General features: G+C 39.7%; 1 protein-coding gene across 1 annotated transcript in view; it reads left to right on the top strand.

Annotated features, from left to right (window-relative positions):
• Clhc1 (clathrin heavy chain linker domain containing 1) overlaps positions 1-18,544 on the top strand; it is a 36,880-nt gene extending 18,336 nt beyond the window's left edge. The window contains exons 7-12 of the mRNA XM_070025016.1: positions 583-667; positions 2,666-2,772; positions 5,158-5,332; positions 13,090-13,292; positions 14,797-14,976; positions 18,267-18,544. Of these exons, the coding sequence (XP_069881117.1) occupies positions 583-667; positions 2,666-2,772; positions 5,158-5,332; positions 13,090-13,292; positions 14,797-14,976; positions 18,267-18,460 (944 nt within the window). The 3' untranslated portion in view covers positions 18,461-18,544. The remainder of the gene's footprint in view (positions 1-582; positions 668-2,665; positions 2,773-5,157; positions 5,333-13,089; positions 13,293-14,796; positions 14,977-18,266) is intronic.
• The last annotated feature ends 1,348 nt before the right edge of the window (positions 18,545-19,892 follow it).

The following is a 19,892-nucleotide window of genomic DNA, read 5'->3' as shown; positions in this document are numbered from 1 at the left end:
GACAGCGCCTAGGTCCCAGAGTTCAGGCCCCACGACCAGACCCCCCCCCCCCAAAAAAAAAGTAAAAAAATAGGCTGGGTGCTGGTGGCTTATGCCTGTAATAAGAGGCTGAGATCTGAGGATTGTGGTTCAAAGCCAGCACAGGCAGGAAAGTCTGTGAGACTATCAACACCAATTAGCCACCAGAAAACCAGAAGTAAAGCTGTGGCTCAAAGTGATAGAGTGCTAGCCTTGAGCAAAAGAGCTCAGGGACAGGGCCCAGGCCTTGAGTTCAAGCCCCATGACCACCACAACCAAGAACAACAACAACAAAAACTGGCAAAAATATACTTACTTCTGATAGTTTCCTGTTGCCCTTTGGATTTCTTCCTTCAGCAACTGACAGATAGCTGCTAAAGCATAGACATAATGAGCCAAAGAGAGAATACCTGAAAATGTACTTGAAAATAATAGAAAAGTCCAGGGAGGTCACTCAGTTTAGGAAGAGGTTGATGCTGTTTGAAACCAAAGCAATAAACATGTTTATTTTCTATAGATGAACAACCAATGTCTTACGGTGTTTTTTTCTCCCAATATTTACAGTTGAAGAAATTGTAGCTGATGAACTTTTTGAAGACAGTCTAAGCAAGGCAAAAGAAGCTGAAATTATGCTTTACTGCATTGAAAGGCAAACATTTTAAATACTCTGATTTCCCATACTTAAGTAGCAACATTTACTATTTATTCAGTACCTCAATGATCCAGAGTCTTGAGATTTTGCATTTTGAAAAAATTATTCAGGGCTGGGAATGTTGCTTAGTGGTAGAATGCTTGCCTAGCATGCATGAAGCCCTGGGTTCGATTCCTCAGTACCATACCAACAGTACCACACCAACAGAAAAAGCCAGAAGTGGCATTGTGGCTCAAGTGGTAGAGTGCTAGCCTTGAGCAAAAGAAGCTCAGGAACAGTGCCCAGGCCAGTGCCCAGGCACTGAGTTCAAGCCCCAGGACTGACAAAAAAAGAAAAAGAAAAAAAGCATCCAAGTTAACAAGTTAGAAATGAAGCTAGAACTTTATTTTACTTTTTCATAGCTCACAGGAGTAAGCCACCAATGCCCAGCAAAAGAATTCTTTCTTAGCTCAGTGCTGGTGGCTCATGCTTGTAATCCTGGTTACTTAGGAGGCTGAGATCTGAGGATGTGGTTTTAAGACAGCCCAGGCAGGAGAGTCCGTGAGACTCTTATCTCCAATAAATTACCAAAAAAGCTGAAAGTGGAGTTATGGCTCAAGTGATAGAGTGCTAGCCTTGAGCAAAAAGAAGCTCAAGACTAGTGCCCAGGCCACAAGTTCAAGACTGTCAGAGAGAGAGAGAGAGAGAGAGAGAGAGAGAGAGAGAGAGAGAGAGAGAGAGAGAGAGAGAGAGAGAAAGAGAGAGAGAGAGAAGAGAGAGAGAGAGAGAGAGAGAGAGAGAGAGATTTCTTGATTCAGATTATCATAGCCAATTCATTACTTTTTTCTCTCAATTTTTCCATTTTATGACATATGAAAGTGATTTATTTCTCACTTGTACATATACATAGCATTTACTAGAGGTATAAGAGATCTATGATTGTTTTCTTTAAAAGTTAATTCAAATACCATAGGCTAATGTGTAATGAATTTATGCAGTATCATTATTCTTATAATCTGAACAGATTTTACCTGCTGAATTCCTTGTTATCATGTTACAGAGAAATGGGTAAAGATGACCCATTTGTATTTTCTTACATTGTATGATACTTCTCTAAGCCTACTAGTTTTCATGAGAGAAAAAATGTTGAGAGTAAAAGTTTTATATATTTTACTTAATATGACTTCGGTCTTCCCCCTTTGTGTTCCTATTTATTTGCAGTACTACTTATTAAACCTGTTTGCCACAGTTTTACTCGTTGCAAGGCAAGGGCTTATTTGAAGACCTATGCCATAGGAAGTAGTGTAGAGGCTAAAGTTAACCATTATAGGTCCTGTGTTAGTCTAATATTTAGTTGTGGGGCCAGTGCCTGAGAAGAGAAATATAGACTTCTAAAAACCAAGAACACTTCTTTTTTTTTTTTTTTTTTTTTGGGTCCGGTCATGGGGCCTGAACTCTGGGCCTGGGCACTGTCCCTCAGCTCTTCAGCTCAAAGCTAGTGCTCTACCACTTGAGCCATAGCGCCACTTCCGGCTTTTTTCTTTTTGCTTATGTGGTGCTTGGGAATCGAACCCAGGGCCTCATGCATGCAAGGCAAGCACTCTACCACTGAGCCACCTTCCCAGCCCCCCAAGAACACTTCTTGATTTCCACTTTGGCTGTATCTACATTCAATGACTATTTTTTGTAGATTGAACTTCTAAGTAGATTACCTTAATTTGTTCTGATGGTGAGCAAAAAGCAGACCCCAAACCAGTGTTTATTGTAAATTCACTTCAAGTTCTTTTCATTTGCTATGATTTCCTGTAAGAGATAAAGTACAGGATCAGGTTCAAAGTCAGCTGGCAAGTGACAATATTTTAATCAGACAAAACAAACACTGGAGTATTAGAGAAGAGTGAACATCTTGCAGATGAATAAATCTAATTACAATTGGTTTGTATTAGACATTTCTAATCAGTTTTCCTTCTTTTTTTGTGTACCATCATAACACATTACACAACGGAATGGCTGTAGGTTCAATGAATTAATCTCACTAGGTGAATATGAAATGGCAGCTTCTTTTGCGGCAAGCAGTCCTCGGAGAATCCTCCAGAACATTGGTACAATGAATAAATTTAAGGGTAAGCATCCAAGCATTTCTCTCGGAATCTTAAAAATATATGCAACATTTACTTTGTTTTTCTTTGATAGAATGGAATTACAACCTGGGAGGCTAACGGTCGAGCCCACAATCCTGTCTCTACCATTACTAGTTCCTTAGCTATAACATTAAGGGATTTGATTAGATTTTCTAAATCAAATTATGAACTATTTCAGTATATAGAAACATGTGGGAAACATGTTAGTACTCATGTATTCACTATTGTCAATTGTACTCCACATTCTCTTTGTTGTGAGGAAGACCACCAGGAGAGACCACATAGACGTGGAGTATAGCCAATAGAAAGTCTTTATTACTGGCTGGAACTACATTGGGCAATCAGGTGCTCAAAAGTGCAGTGCCAAGCCTGATCTCATGGCCCACTTTAAAGCAGAAAACCCATCTTCTTATTTATTCAGGGGTGGAAAGCTCCTAATTTTTTTTTCTGCAGGTGCAAGCCAAGTGTGAAGTTACAGAAGCTTAGACAATGCTGTAAGCAAACCCAAGAAGGGCAACATGACCCCTTACCATGATCATTTCTATGACCGGTTACTATGATTGTTACCTAGAAAGAGAAACAGAACAAGGGCTCCATATATCTTTAAATGTCAAACTATAAGGAACTAGTCTCACGGGTGGGGGTGCAGTCCTTTAAGATGGAGTCACAAAAGCAAAATGGAATTACAGAAGCTAAGAGTGAACTCTTAAGACAGTAGGATCTGATAAGCCCTAACACATTTTTGTTGCTGCTGTTGTTAGTCGTGGGGCTTGAACTCTGGCCGTGAACTTGAGTCACAGCACCACTTCCAGTTTTCTGGTAGTAAGTGAGATAAGAGTTTCACGGACTTTCCTGTTCCCCAGGCTGGCTTTGAACTGTGATTCTCAGATCTCAGCCTCCTGAGTATCTAGGATTATAGGTGTGAGCCACTGGGCCTGGCTGCCCTATCACATTTTAAACGATAACTTTCTTTTGGTAAAATGACATGCATACAACTAATGCTATACTTATTTTTTTGTATTACTGGAGGTAGAACCTAGGGTTTCATAGATGGTACACCTCTGAGCTATGTTCCCAACCTAAATTGTACACATTTAAACAATGTGATGTTTCGACATTATCCCTCCTATCCTTGCCATCGTTCTACTTTCTACTTTCTCTACTCCCTCCCCATTCCCCATCCACTACCCCATGGCTCCCTCACTATGACTCCCTTTACTACCCTCTGCCACCCCAGCCTTTCCTTCCATAGTCCTCAGCCAAGTACAGGTCTGTTTTTGGTCACAGCAGACTAGTTTGTATTTTCTATAATTTTATATGAGTAGGATCATTCAGTAGGCATTCCTTTTTGACTGGCTTTGTGTACTCAGGCATAAATACTTTTAAATTCATGTTGTTCGATCTGACAATAGTTTATTCCCTTCTATTGATGAGTAATAGTTCATAGAAAGGATATAGATTGTTAGGTCCACTGGTTTCAGCTGGTACGAGAGGTGTGAATGAATTCACTAAGAGGCAGAGTGGTAGCTCAGTGCTGGTGGCTCACACCAGTAATCCTAGCTGCTCAGGAAGCTTAGGTTTGAGGATCATGGTTCGAAGTCAGCCCCGGCAGGAAAACTCATTAGAATCCTACTTCAATTAACCAGCAAAAAGCCATATTGAAAAAAAATGACTCAAGTGGTAGTACACTTTATGTTAGCAAGCAAGCTCAGGGTTTTCCTGCTACTGGCAAGGAAAAAATGAAACTCTAGTGGCCATCAAGAAATAAAGATTTATCCACTTTCCAAGAGCTATAGTCTGGCCTGGATGAAGTGATTTTTGTCCTAAACATGTAACACGCCCCTCCTTCTGACCCAGATTGTAGGGACCCACTAGGTCTTGTTGCTGCCCAGGACCATACTTCTGTCTATTCCAAGTCAAACCCTATGCAATCCTGGATCTGTCAGCCTCTCTCTCTTTTTTTAATCACAACATAATCTCATTTCAAGGATCCTAATTTTGTAGCCAAGGAACATCTGTTATGTATATATGCAGTGAAATATTACTCAGCCTTGTGAGAGTAGATGCTGCTATTTGCAACTACAGGGAGGACATTGTGTTAAGTAAAATAAGCTAGATACAGATGAGCTCCAAAGGAGCTTTAGCTTCGGTGACTGTCAAAAAGTTTTGGCTTCCCTTGGCTTCTAGATTTCTGCCTCCATCTCACTTGGCAGAGATAGATAGTGATAGTTATTATCTAAGAGTATAAGGTTTTATTTATATGTATTATTAAAGGCTTAGGAAATGCAAAGAGATGAAAGTAGTAATATGAAATAAAGAGGAAACCATTTCTTGGGTGTGTTTGACTCAAAGCTTTTCTTTCTGTAGAGGTTGGAAAAATTAGAGGAAGGACTCTTCCATTACTCTCATTTTTTGAGGCAATATTCAGCACAAGTCATGCTTTCAAACGTCCTATTAATAAGGAGCTAACCCTGGAAGGAATCAAATGCGGATTATCTGAGAAACGGCTTGATTTAGTCATCAATTGGGTCACCCAGGAAAAGTAAGAAAAATTAAACTTTTTACTTAAACTCTGACATTTGGTTAATATTGGTGTTTATTTTCAGAGGTATAATAGTTATCAATACATTCTTTGTAGATTTAATTTAGGTTCTTATTAAACTGAGTTAGAAAGCATTTCCCAAGCATTCATTGAGGTGTAGTTATGGCTAACCACGTCAGATCAGAATGAGTTTATAGCAGTTCATAAGATGATTCATGACAACTCAAAGGTAAACGGAAGTTGAGCAATAAGGATAGAGAGGAATGAGTCAGTTTCACATTGCCCGAGAGAGAAAATGTAGGAAGAACCTGGTTCTGGATAGGCAGTGTATGTGTAAACGATAAACCCCGGAGATAACATAAGTAGGAAGAACATGAACCCAGCTAACACTAAGAAAAAAATTCAAGGGGCTTAATGATGGAGTGCTTACCTAGCATGCATGAAGCCCTGGGCTTACACAGAAAAGGCCATAAGGGGCACTGTGGGTCAAGTGGTAGAGTTCTAGCCTTGAGCAAAAAAAGAAGATCATGGACAGTGCCCAGGCCCTGAGTTCAAGCCTCAGGACTGGCAAAAAAAAAAAAAAAGACAGAAAGAAAGAAAGACAGACAGACAGAAAGACAAAGAAAGAAAGGAAGAAAGGAAGAAAGGAAGGAAGGAAGGAAGAAAGAAAGAAAGAAAGAAAGAAAGAAAGAAAGAAAGAAAGAAAGAAAGAAAGAAAGAAAAAAAGAAAGAAAGAAAGAAAGAAAATTCTGAGACTGGGAATGTGGCTTAGTGGTAGAGTGCTTGCCTAGCATGCATGAAACCCTGGGTGATTCCTCAGTACCACATACACAGAAAAAAACAGAAGTGGTGCTGTGGCTCAAGTGGTAGAGTGCTAGCCTTTAGAAAAAGCAGCTCAGGGTCAGTGCTCAGGCCCTGTGTTCAAGCCCCAAGATTGAAAAAAAAAAAGCACATACCAGCAAGGACATGTAAAAGTTGGCTTTCTGGAGCCAACAGATTGTAAGGTTTATGGCAGCACTCATAATCAGGTCTAGAAGCCTGCGACAGGAATTTGGGTGCATGTGATTGCTTTAAGCAGAGCTTTCCAGAAAATACCTAGTAGGGATTGAGTGAATTAGAATAGGGAAGGAACAAGCACCAGGCGAAGGTGCGGCTTCTATTGAAGTCTACTTGTCTGTGGCTTTGGAGCATTAACCACAATACAGAGCTGTGTTCCTTGAGGGAAGGAACCATTGTTTACTATTTCTGTATCAATTTTGTTCATTTATAAATAATATTTGAAGACATTTAAAAAAATAAGGTTATTAAAGAATAGTGTGCTTGGGGCTGGGAAGGTAGCTCAGTGGTAGAGCGCTTGCCTTGCATGCCTGAGGCCCTGGGTTCGATTCCCCAGCACCACATAAGCAGAAAGAAAAAAGCCGGAAGTGGCGCTGTGGCTCAAGTGGTAGAGCGCTAGCCTTGAGCTGAAGAGCTGAGGGACAGTGCCCAGGCCCAGAGTTCAGGCCCCACGACCGGACCCAAAAAAAAAAAAAAAGAATAGTGTGCTTTTCTGAGTACATCTGTGTTGTGATTAAATCTGGTAAGGGAGATAAGGCAGAAGAAATTGAAGCTGTTTAGCTTCCTATTGAGTATTGCTCTGCATTTGTGTTTTTTGAACCCCAAAATGAAGGAAAGAAAATAGAATGATAGCAAGGAAGGGAGAAAAGGAGGGAGGGATCAGGAGGCTAAGGCTGGATAGAGTAGAGTGAGAAGGGAGTTTATATACAATGAACCACAATTCTGTGAAATGGAGTTTATACACTAGAAACCAGACTTGATGAAATGGAAAAGAAAACACAATATATTGTGGGTAAGAGATGTTTAGGAACTTGCTTCCTTTTCCTGGCCACATTTCAACACTCTCCACAAAATGTATATTTCAAGGAGCATTGGAAATGATTTGGATTTGAGGAAATAAAAAATTCATGCACTTGTTATGTGTACAAAGGTATTTTAGACAAGATTAATTTCTTATTCACAATGATGGTTCTTGACCCACTTTACTTCTTAGTTGTAAATTAAAAAAATTGAGATATTCATATGCAGTCCCTTGACTATATAACCTAAGAAAATGCCACCTCTTTTAGGAAAATAATATATTATTTAAGGCAGTTCACATTCTTTTTTTCCCCTAGCCTCTGTTCCCTAATTTCTGGCTCTGATGATGTGGTCTCTACTATATGGCTACTATAAAGTTTTTCCACTCTTTCTCAGAAACTCAGTATAGGGCCAGTCCTAAAGCAGGTTGGGTTATGGGCTAATTTTTTACTTTTTGAGTCATTCAGACCTAGGGAAAGCCTAATTATTTAGCCCAAATTTAAGAATCACTGCTTTAGTGGTGGTCTCTAATTTGGAGACATTACTTCAAGAGAAGGTTAAACGTCCTCTGAAATGTTAACTTGGAAAGCATAGTTCCATAAAATTAGTAATATGCATGGATTTAGTGATTATATATACCTTCTTTAAGACATTAAAGATCTGATTTTTAATGAGATATAACTTAATTTAGTAGAGGGGTTAAGCATATTTGTTATTTATTCGTGTTCTCTACTGGTCTCAGATCTACTTGAAAGAGTAGTTCTTGAAAGAGTCCTCTTAGAGTTGGGAGCAGGGGCAGAGAAAGTACATGACAGCTTTTGGAAAACAGGAAACAATGAAGTAAAGACACCAAAACTAATCTGCCAGCCAGGCCTTCTCTCAGGTGGACGGAGTCTTACTATATAGCCCAGGCTAGCCTCAAACTTGCTGTACAGTCCAGGCTGGCCTAAAAATCATATCATCCTTTTGCTTTTCTTTTTAACGATAGTGCTAGGGTTATTTTACTGTTAAATGACCACATGTTTATAATATGTTCTAATCAATTTCCCCCCTCTATCACACTTCTCCTGCCTCAATATTCTGAGTGCGAGGATTACAGGTGTATACCACCACCCTGGCTCAAATAATAGTATCTATAAGAGAAACAAATACTAGAATACTGATGTTATTATTTTATGTGTGTGTATGTGTGTGTGTGTGTGTGTGTGTGTGCGCACGCGTGCGTGTGCATGTGCACATGCACACATGCACTGGTCCTGGGGCTTGAACTCAGGACCTGGGAATAGTCCCTGAACTTTTTTTTTTTCTTCCTCAAGGCTGACACTCTACCAGTTGAGCCACAGCATTTGCTCCCACCTTTTTGGTAGTTTTTATTGGAGATAAGAGTTTCCTGCCCAGGCTCCTGATCATTCTCTGAAACATGATCCTCATATCTCAGCCTTCTGAGTAGCTAGGATTACAGGCATGAGCTACCAGTGCCTGGACTGGTATTGTCATTTTGCTCTAGCATGGTAATCTATGCTATAATTTTTTTTTTTTGGTCAGTTGTGGGGCCTGAACTCTGGGCCTGGATGCTGTCCTTCAGCTCTTCAGCTCAAGGCTAGTGTTCTATCACTTGAGCCACAGTGCCACTTCTGGCTTTTTCTGCTTATGTGTTGCTGAGGAACCAACCCAGGGTCTCATGCAGTCTACCACTGAGCCACCTTCCCAGCTACTATAACCTTTATAGACTAATCATTTATTCATCCCTAGGAAATGTGACTAGATGTACTAAAACCTAGATTCTGTAATTAAAATGTAGAACTAAAGGAATTGCTTAACAAATAGTTGATTTGTACTCAAGCTGTCTTCTGGCCTTAGACCATCTGCTCACATCCAATAGAGTGTTTTATTTATTGGCTTTTTTTGCGGGGGGAGTTTCAAGATTCATTTTAATGTTAGTATCTATTAGATGTATATAGACATCAGTACTATGTCACTCCTGTTATTCTGTAGCCACTAATTAAAACTAGATAGTACAATTTTCATATAACCAGTAATTAGAAATGCTATCTTTAATAACACCCAAATGTTCTTTTGGCTCATGCTGATAGTTTCTAGGTGGAGTTGCTGTGATAGTACAGATGGTTCACTTCAGCTCTGTGTGTGAAGACAGCACATTAAAATATGATGGCAAATGAAAATTTTCGATTGAACTGTCTCCAAAGAACTGCTTCTTCAATCTCTCTAATAGGCACAGTTATGTGTCTTCTCCCTCTTTCTTCTCCCCCCTCCCCCGCTGCTTCTTATAAATCTGTTACAAATTTTAAAAGAAACATTGCGGTCAACCTTTTCTCTTTTTTCCTTCTAGTATAAATGCTTCCAAGATCTCTCACTAAAATTATGAGCTAAAATTGTTCTCCGTTTAAAAAATTTTTTAATACTTTTTTTATTGTAAAAACAGTGTACAGAGGGGTTACAGTTACATGAGTAAGGTAATGAGTACATTTCCTATTGAGCGTTGTTACCTCCTCCTTTGTTTTTCCCCTACGTTCTCAGGATTTTTGTGCAATTTTTTTTGTTTTTTGTTTTTGTTTTTTGCTTACGTGGTGTTGAGGAATCGAACCCAGGGCCTCAGGCATGCAAGGCAAGCGCTCTACCACTGAGCCGCCTTCCCAGCCCCTGTTCTCAGTATTTTTAATCAACTTTTTAAAAAGTTCTTACATTCTACATTCTTACATTTAAGGTTTCATTGTTGGATTGTTGCCTTTCTGGGTGTAAGCCAGGGCTTCATATATGCAAGGCAAGCACTCCACCCTCCAGCTAAGTCGCTAGCCCGCTGATGTGGAAGCTGGATAGCCTGTAGGTAACTGCTGAGAACACTGAGACCCTCGATTATTTGAGCATGTTTACTTTCCTTGTGACTTTAACTCCTGACAGTCTTTTTAGGAGTGTATTAACTGTAGCTTTTTTTTTTTTAAGTTTTATTAAGGATTTATTTTAATATAACAAAAAGTAGGGAGAAATGGAAAATGTAACACAAAGTAGGCAGGAAATGGGAGTTAAAGACTGAAAATTGCAATTTCTATCTGCAGCCTTTATTTTTTCTAAACTGGGCACTACACATAGTCATGTCAGTCTAGAGACTCCTAATCCTTAGTGGTGTTGAGTGGGTAAGATGAGGTCAAAACTCAGGTAGGTCTTAGTTTTCTTTTGGCCTGACATGCCTTTCATTTTTTTCTGTCTGTACCCACCTAAGAAGAGCTAACAGATTTTTTACCAATTCAAAGGACAAACAGATCTAGAGAGCTCCTATTCTAGGGTACAGAAGAAGATAGATTTAGATAGACCCCCCCCCCCCCAGATCTCCAAAGCTTCAAAAGGAGGTAGAGTCCCTTGGGGGCTTACCTGCTTTTTTTTTTTTTTTTTCCAATTTCCCTCCAGACGTTAACCTTTGAGTCTGGCAATCTTTTTACATTTGTTGCAAGAATAAAATTTCCTAGGCTGGGAATGTGACTTAGTGGTAGAGTGCTTGCCTAGTGTGCATGAAGCCCTGGGTTCGATTCTTTAGGACCTTAGTACCACATAAACAGTAGGTCAAGTGCTAGAGTGCTAGCCTTGAGCAAAAGAAGTTCAGGGACAATGTGTAGGCCCCAAGTTCAAGCCCCAGGACTAGCAAAATAAAAAGAAAAAAGTAATTTCTTGTCTTTGTACCTATCTGCCCCTCTTCATTCTCCTCCCCCCTTAAAGCTTTTAGGCCCTTTTAAGTGAGGCAGTGGTCTGGTCTGTGGGGGTTTTGTTTTTGTTTTTAATGTAAAGCTGTTTTGTGTTTAGAGAGGACTGTTGGACCTACCTGAAAAAAAAAAAAAAAGAGAACCAACAGGCATCTCTTTATCTGATTTAGAAGGTAACAGGGGAAACTCATTTGGCAGAAAATCCAATTAACAGGCTGCTATGAACAGGTCTAGAAAATGATCAGGATCAGAAGACTTCTTACTCTTTTTGTTGTTGTTATTGTTTGGTTTTCTTTGTCTTTTTTTGTGGGGGGTGGGGGGCCGGTCAGAAAAGGGAAACAAATGCTGGGAGGGAGAATGAACAAAGTGAAGGAAGGGTGGCTCACGCCTGTAATCGTAGCTACTCAGGAGGCTGACATCTGAGGACCGCGGTTCAAAGCCAGCCCAGGCAGGAACATCCATGAGACTCTTATCTCCATTAACCACGCAGAAAGCCGGAAGTGGGCCGGAAGTGGCACTGTGGCTCAAGTGGTAGAGCGCTAGTCTTGAGCTGAAGAGCTGAGGGACAGCGCCCAGGCCCAGAGTTTAAGCCCCATGACTGACTCCCCAACCCCCGCCCCCCACACACACCTAAAAAAAAAAAAAAGTGAAGGAAATTTTCCTTCTTTTTTTTTTTGTTGGTCGTGGGGCTTGAACTCTGGGCCTGGGCGCTGTCCCTCAGCTCTTCAGCTCAAGGCGAGCGCCCTACCACTTGAGCTACAGCGCCACTTCTGGTTTTCTAGTGGTTTATTGGAGATAGGAGTCTCGCGGTCTTTCCTGCCCGGGCTGGCTTTGAACCGCGATTCTCAGATCTCAGCCTCCTGAGTAGCTAGGATTACAGGCGTGAGCCACCGGCGCCCGGCAGGAAATTTTCCTTTTAAAAGAAACAAATAGATAAATAAGTGCTGGTGGCTCACACCTGTAATCCATGCTACTCAGGAGGCTGAAATCTGAGAATTTTTTTTTCTGTCGGATGCGGGGCTCGAACTCAGGGCCTGAACACTGTCCTTGAATCTCAGTGCTCAAGACTAGCGCTCTACCACTTGAGCCACAGTGCCACTTCCGGCCCACTTCCGGCTTTCTGCGTGGTTAATGGAGATAAGAGTCTCATGGATGTTCCTGCCTGGGCTGGCTTTGAACCGCAGTCCTCAGATGTCAGCCTCCTGAGTAGCTACGATTACAGGCGTGAGCCACCCTTCCTTCACAACACTCTGGGCTTTCTGGTGGTTCATTTGAGATAAGAGTCTCATGGGGACTTTCCTGCCAGGGCTGGCCTTGAACCATGGTTGTCAGATTTCAGCCTCCTGAGTAGCTAAGATTACAGGCATGAGCCACCAGCATCCAGCCGGAGTGTGGGTCTTTTAACTCTTGCAGTGAAAAAGATTTTATCTCTGTTGATACTGATGGAGAAGTGGCTATCTTGTGAGGTTCAATCCCTGCCCTTGGCTGGCAGTTTTTGTCACTGGAGAATGGATGAACTTCCATCAGTTTCCCAGTTTCTGCAAAATTTAAAAAAAGAAAAATCTCTCAGGTACTAGAGACCCACTATTGGAAAGCACTTCAGAAAGGAGAGTTTCACAGAAGCTTCAGCAAGGATTTAGTTTAGTGTATCTTGCTTAAAGTAGTGAAAAATGGGAAAGAGAAACATTTCCTGCCCACTGTGCAGTAAATGGGAATTAAAGATTCCTTCTTTGTAGATTTTTTTAAAATTTTTGTCTCAGTTTCAAAAAATAAATGCTTCCCCAAAAGAATACATGTCTAATTTCTCCTACATCATCAATTTATTATTGACTTGGAATTCTTTTTTTTTTTTTTTTTTTTTGCCAGCCCTGGGGCTTGAAATCAAGGCCTGAGCACTGTCCCTGAACCTCTCTGTGCTCAAGGCTAATGCTCTACCATGTAAGCCACTGCACCACGTCTAGCTTTTTCTGAGTAGTTTATTGGAGATAAAAAGTCTCATGGACTTTGCTGTCCCATCTGGCTTCAGACTGTGATCCTCAGATCTCAGCCTCCTGAGTAGTTAGGTATGAACCACTGGTGCCCAGCTTGTAATTCTTATTGGTTACCATTCTAGTTGTTCAAATATTTTACTCTCAGTTACTCAACAGGAATTCTTTAACATGTACTTTATTGATCTGTTTATTCTAGGCTGACATTTTCTGAGGAAGCTGGAGATGCAATTTGTGCCTATGGGGGGCAGGATGCTTATAACAACTCCAAGTGTCTGGCTTTAGCCCAGATTATCTACAGTGAGTGTGGTCTTCACAAGAAAGCTCTTCTTTGTCTGTGTAAACAGGGTCAGATTCATCAGGCCTTGGAATACATACAACACTTTAAAGACTTTACTTCTGGTAAGTGAAAAGGTCTATTTATTCATATGCATTCACATTCTGAGCTTTAGTTCTAAGATCACTCTTAATGTAGGTATTATTATATATATATATATATATGTGTGTGTGTGTGTGTATATATACATATACACACACATATATATATATATATATTTTTTTTTATTTTTATTTTTTTTTTTTTACAGGCTGGGAATGTGGCTTAGTGGTAGAGTGCTTGCCTAGCATGCATGAAGTCTTGAGTTTGATTCTTCAGTACCAAATAAACAGAAAAAGCCCGAAGTGGCACTGTGGCTCAAGTGATAGAGTTCTAGCCTTGAGCAAAAGAAGCTCAGGGACAGTGCGTAGACCCTGAGTTAAAGCCCCAGGACTGGCAAAAAAAAATTATAGAATCTATTTTTACATACACTGATAAGTAAATTCCGTTTGTAAAATTTTCATGAAGAGAAGACAGAGCTAAGTGGCTTTCATGATAGATATTTAAGTTTGTTAAACATTTTCTCCAGCAAACATCTAGCAAACTAGATAGTACTTAGAAATGTATAGCCTTATAGACAAATTTGGTAGATATGCTGGACCATGCATCACAAATTAAAAAAAATAATTGAACATAGTCAGGTGCTGATGGCTCACATCTATAATTCTAGCTACTGAGGAGGCTGAGATCTGAGGATTATTCTTTAAAGCCAGCCCAGGTAGGAAAGTCAGTGAGGCTTTTATTTCCAATTTTTTTTTTTTTTTGGAAAAGCCCAAAGTGGAACTGTGACTCAAGTAGTGGAGTTTTGAGCAAAAAATCTCACGGACAGCATCCAGGCCCTGAGTTCACACAGGACTTGCATATACACAAAAAAAATAACTGAACTCGTCTGTCATATATGATATTCTAAACTGTAATATAAGCACTACAAATGAAGAATTAATAAAATAATACTCATTTTATAATTTTGAAATACTTAGCTTACAGTTGGGTAGTGATCTAAGAAAATATTTTCTGGTAATTATTTAAAATTTCTTTATGAGCTGGGCGCTGGTGGCTCACGCCTGTAATCCTAGCTACTCAGGAGGCTGAGATCTGAGGATCGCGGTTCAAAGCCAGCCCGGGAAGGAGAGACCGTGAGACTCCTATCTCCAATAAACCACCAGAAAACCAGAAGTGGCGCTGTAGCTCAAGTGGTAGAGCGCTCGCCTTGAGCTGAAGAGCTGAGGGACAGCGCCCAGGCCCAGAGTTCAAGCCCCACGACCGACAAAAAAAATAATAATAATAAAATTTCTTTATGATACACTGTTGTGGGTAGTTATACTTTTTATTTTCTATGCTGAGCATGATTTATTTTTTTCTTTGCCCTTTTCTTTTGGTTGAAGATAGTACTGTTGGCTTTACATTGGGGTAACTCATTAAGGGGTTTGGAAGAATTGGAAAAATAAGTGTTGGTATTAAAAGTATAGATATTAGCTGGTCTATTTATAGTTGATTTATCATGAGATATATTTTTTATCTTTATCTCAGATGACCTGATGCAGCTAATCATATCATGTCCCCAATCCAAATTAATCCAATGTCTCATTCAAGAAAGGGATGGGAAGCCACCATTTTTACCTTGTGGACTTGTGATACTTCATCTGTTCTCTATGGATATGACAAAATCTGGCATTAAGCTACTCCAAGAAATGAACAAAGGTGGGAAAGGTAAGTAAAGAGAGGGATATTGTGAAAGAAAAAGCAGTAGGTTATTTAGGAAAAAGTTCAAAATGACTATATATGTTTTGTCTGTTTATCTGTCTTTGGAATGGTGAGGGGGCAGAGGAAGGGTGGACAAAGGTGACGAATGCAGCTGGGTACTCATAGGACACTGTTGAAAACGAATTATACAACTTGTAGGTAGGGTTGGAAGGGAAAAGCTGGGAGAGAACAAGAGAAGGGGTGATATTGTTCAAAAAGAAAAAGAAATGTACTCATTACCTGACATATAGCTATAACCCTACTGTACATCACCTTTACAATAACAATAAAAATGACTATGTATGAATTAACTCGAATTTTCCATATAGTTCCTTCTTAGCAAGAGCTAACATTAAAGAGTTCAGAAATGTAAAAATTACATGTCCATAATAGTCTGTTGGCAATAATATTTATTTTTTGAGGAAATTAGAATGAAGAGAGAATCTCTATTAAACCCAAAGGGAATGTCAGTAATTTTTTTTGGGGGGGTGGTCCGGTCGTGGGGCCTGAACTCTGGGCCTGGTCCCTCAGCTCTTCAGCTCAAGGCTAGCGCTCTACCACTTGAGCCCCAGCGCCACTTCCGGCTTTTTTTCTTTTTGCTTCTATGGTGCTGAGGAATTGAACCCAGGGCCTCAGGCATGCAAAGCAAGCGCTCTACCACTGAGCCACCTTCCCAGCCCCTGTTATAGTAATTTTAAGAGTTAACATTATTTAAAAACCATATAAACACGTATATCTTTAGCAATCTCTTTATATGAATTTAAACATTATTTAGATATGAACTATATATTTTAATTCATAAACAAAACATACATATACATCTTATTTTTTATAGAAAGGAGGTGTGTCAAAAATAATTGAGTAATTTCACTCCTTTTCACTTTCATTAATTTTATATAAAAATTTTGGGACTGGACCCCCCCCCCCCAAAAAAAAAGAATTTTGGCAGGCAATCTATTCTTTTCTTTTTTCTTTTTTTTTTTTTTTTTTTGCCAGTCCTGGGACGTGAACTCAGGGCCTGGGAACTGTCCCGGGGCCTCCTTGTGCTCAGAGCTGGTGCTCTATCAGTTGAGCTACAGCACCATTTCTGGCTTTTTCTTGGTAATTTATTAGAAATAAGAGTCTTATAGACTTTTCTGCCCATCTGGCTTCCAACCGTGATCCTCAGATCTCAGCCTCCTCAGTTACTAGGATTAAAGGTATGAGCCATGGGCACCTAGCCAGGCAATTAGATTTTAAATTCTTTTCTTAGGTTAAGAAAAGAGAAGTAAGCTGGAGACCAGTGGCTCACAACCATAATCCTAGCAACTCAGGAGGCTAAGAACTGAAGATCATGGTTCAAAGCCAGACTGGGCAGGAAAGTCTGAGACTCTTTTTTTTTTTTTTTGTCTAAAAAATAGAAATTTATTTGTTATTCATGATGAGCCTCTAACTAGTTTATCTTTTTTTTTTAACTTTAATTTTATTTTATTTGTGAACATACTGTACAGAGGAGTTACAATTACATGAGCAGGATAATGCGTACATTTCTTACCAAGCATTGCAGCCTCCTCCTTTGTTTACCCTTCACATCCCTTCCTAGCCTCCCCCCTCCCCCCCCACAAAGTCTGAGACTCTTAATTCCACTAAATTAGTAAAAAGGCTGAAAGTGGAGCTATGCTTCCGTGGTAGAGCACTAGCTTTGAACAAAAAAATGTCAGGGACAGAGCCCAGTCCCTGAGCTCAAGCCCCAGGACTAGCATAATAAAAAAAAAAAGAAAGAAAGAAAAAGAAGAAGAAGGAAAGAAAGGTAACTAAACATATTTGGGAAGACATGTTTATATTTTGAAATTATTATCTAGATACAAACTGAAATATATAAGGACATAATAGTCAAAAGAAAATAATGATGAAAGTACTGTATTCTAAAGAGAATTTTTTTTTTTTTTTGCCAGTCCTGGGGCTTGAATTCAGGGCCTGTGCACTGTTCCTAAGCTTCTTTTGCTCAAGGCTAGTGCTCTACCACTTGAGCCACAGTGCCACTTCCCACTTTATCTGTGTATGTAGTACTGAGGAATCGATCCCAGTGCTTCATGCATGCTAGGCAAGCACTTGACCACTAGGTCACATTCTCAGCCTCTACAGAGAAATCTTAAGTGAAGTTTTATAACTAATACAATACAGGGACTGGAGAAGAAATTAGTTGCATAAATTGGTAGATCTTAAAGAGAGTTCCTATAATTGACACTATTTTTAACAATTCTAGAAATCAAACTGAGGGCCTCATACCTTCTAGGCAAGCACTCTACCATTGTACCACATTCTCAGCCTGATAATTACCATAACTGATTTTTTGTTGTGGTTGTTGTTTTCTTTATATGTGGGTATGAAGGCTTGAACTCAGGGTCCTGGTGCTTTTTCTTGGCTTTTTCACTCACATATGGTTCTCTACCATTTGAACAATGCCTCCAGTCCAGTTTTTTCTAGCTATTTCAAAATAGAATTTCGTGGACTTTTCTACTCAGGCTGGTTTTGAACCATGATTCTCAGATATCAGCCTCCTGAGTAGTTAGGATTATAGGCATGGACCACTACCCTTCCCCACTTTGAAAAGTAAATAAATCATGAGATTTCCTTAAAAAAAGGAATCCTTTAATTTCCTTTAGAAAAATATTTGTGATAGAAGTCACATGATTAAGAGATCTCCATTTAGAGAAAGGCAGAGGGGTTTGCAAAAGAGTGTCTGAAACTCTTTGGACAACATTACTTAGGGAATTAGCATTTTGAAGAATCATGAAAGCAATATGAGGTATTGGAAGTTTTAGTAGTGCTGTGTAGATTCTGAATAAGGAATAGCCCACATTCTTCACTTTCTGAGCTGCTGTCTTGTAGCTTTCAACATCTACCCTTACCAAAATGGTGGTAAGGAGTGAAGTGCGGAAAGTAAAAAAAGGTAGAAGGCTGAATTGAGAAATGAAAGGTTAATGAAGAGGAAACTAATACTTAAGAACACTAATGCTTAAGAATACTGGGCTGAAGGTCTGGCTCAAGTGATAGGGCACCTTCCTAGTGAGCTTAAGACCCTGAATGCTAATCCCAGTACTGCCAAAAACAAGCAAACACCAAACACTTATGATCTGGACTAAATACTCTACATATTACACAAAAAATATATGGGACTCAGGTAAGTTTGAGAATGAGTTGAAATTAATTTTTTTTAAAGAATCACCATGTCTGGATTACTAATGAGTGGCATACTGTATTTTTTTTCTTCTCAGATACAGTAGAAAACCTTGTGCTAAATGATGCATTTTGCTCTATAGAACAGTGGCAAGAAGTGGCAGATTTATGTTTACAGAATGGCTTTGAAGAATTATCTAATGACATCATGTGCATTCTTCGATCTCAGGCTGGAGTTTCAGACGTTTCTGAAGAGGGTACAGTCAACCTAATGGCACATGTCTTTTGGTAGTTCTACATTTTAACCAGTTGAGGGAGCTTGTATGACATTTTACAAATGTTGATTGGGGAAACTGGTTTTGGTATAATAAACATAAATCTGGAGATGAAGCTCTAGAAAGTAAATCATACTTCCTTTGTTGTTATGACATTGAGATTGGTTCTCTAAACATGTAAATCATTGCTTCCTTTTCTCCATATGAACATTTAAAAATATTGAATCCTGATAAAAATCCAAGATTGGGCTGAGAAGGTGGCTCAGTGGTAGACAGCTCACCTCACATGCATGAGGCCCTGGGTTTGATTCCTCAGCACCACATAAACAGAAAAGGCCAGAAGTGGTGCTATGGCTCAATAAACAGGAAAAGCTGGAAGTGGTGCTGTGGCTCAAGTGGTAGAGTGATAGCCTTGAGCTGAAGAGTTAAGGGACAGCTCTCAGGCCCAGAGTTCAAGCCCCATGACCCCCCTCCAAAAAAAAAATCCAAGATTAGTGGGTACTGGAGGGTCATACCTGTAATCCTAGCTACTCAGGAGACGGAAATCAGGTTCAAAGCTAGCCTGGGCAAGAAAGCCCGTGAGACTCTTATCTCCAATCAACCATTAGAAAACCAGAAGTGGTTCTGTGGCTCAAAGTGGTAGAGCACTAGCCTTGAGCAAAAGAGCTTAGGGATAGTGCCCAGTCCCTGAGTTCAAGCCTACATTGGATCAAAAAGAAAAAAAAAATCCAAGTAAAATTTGCACGGGTATTCTAAGGACATAAGCTAATGTCCAGATATGTTTCTTCCCGGCCATTTCACTTGATAGGTGGAACTGAAGAAGGTATGGGTAGTATTCTGCTTATAGGATGACCTCTTTGACAAGAAAAGCAAGATGTTATTTCAAGATTAGGATTACCTAAAGTATAGTAACTTTATAGTGATGATTTAAAGATGTAGCAAAGATTAGGCTCCCACTAAAGTTGGGAATCTTGGCTTGTTCTTACTTAAAGACCAGCAAATTTTTTGCATAGAAGTAGACCTGGGATACACGTTGACATAAAAAATGTATAATGGAAAGTGGTTTGTGCTGGGCTCCTATAATCTCAGCAGTTCAGGCAGGAGGAGCGTGCAGTGGAGGCCAGCCATACTATACAGGAAGACCCTGTCTCAAAACAAACAAAACATTTTCCCCAACAATACAAAGGTGGTTTGAATAAGTATTTGCAAACTCAAGGGTGTTGCGCCATGGACTGATATGATAGTCAAAATATTTAACGATCAGTTTGGACACCAATCAAGCAGAGTAAGTATCCAGATAATTCAAGCAGCTTTTAGGCACCACATCACGACATACCAGCTGAATCAGCCTTGACCACAGACATGCAAATATGAGCTGCTATTAGCTAGATTTAGGGCAAAGAACATACATTTTCTCCTAATGAATGAATGTCTATTTATTATTTTAGA

This window comes from Dipodomys merriami, unplaced genomic scaffold (assembly GCF_024711535.1).
Source record: "Dipodomys merriami isolate MVZ:Mamm:240054 unplaced genomic scaffold, mDipMer1.0.p SCAF_17, whole genome shotgun sequence".
NCBI lineage: Eukaryota > Metazoa > Chordata > Mammalia > Rodentia > Heteromyidae > Dipodomys > Dipodomys merriami.
The sequence above is the reverse complement of the archived record's forward strand: the minus strand, read 5'-3'. Positions and strand labels throughout refer to the sequence as shown.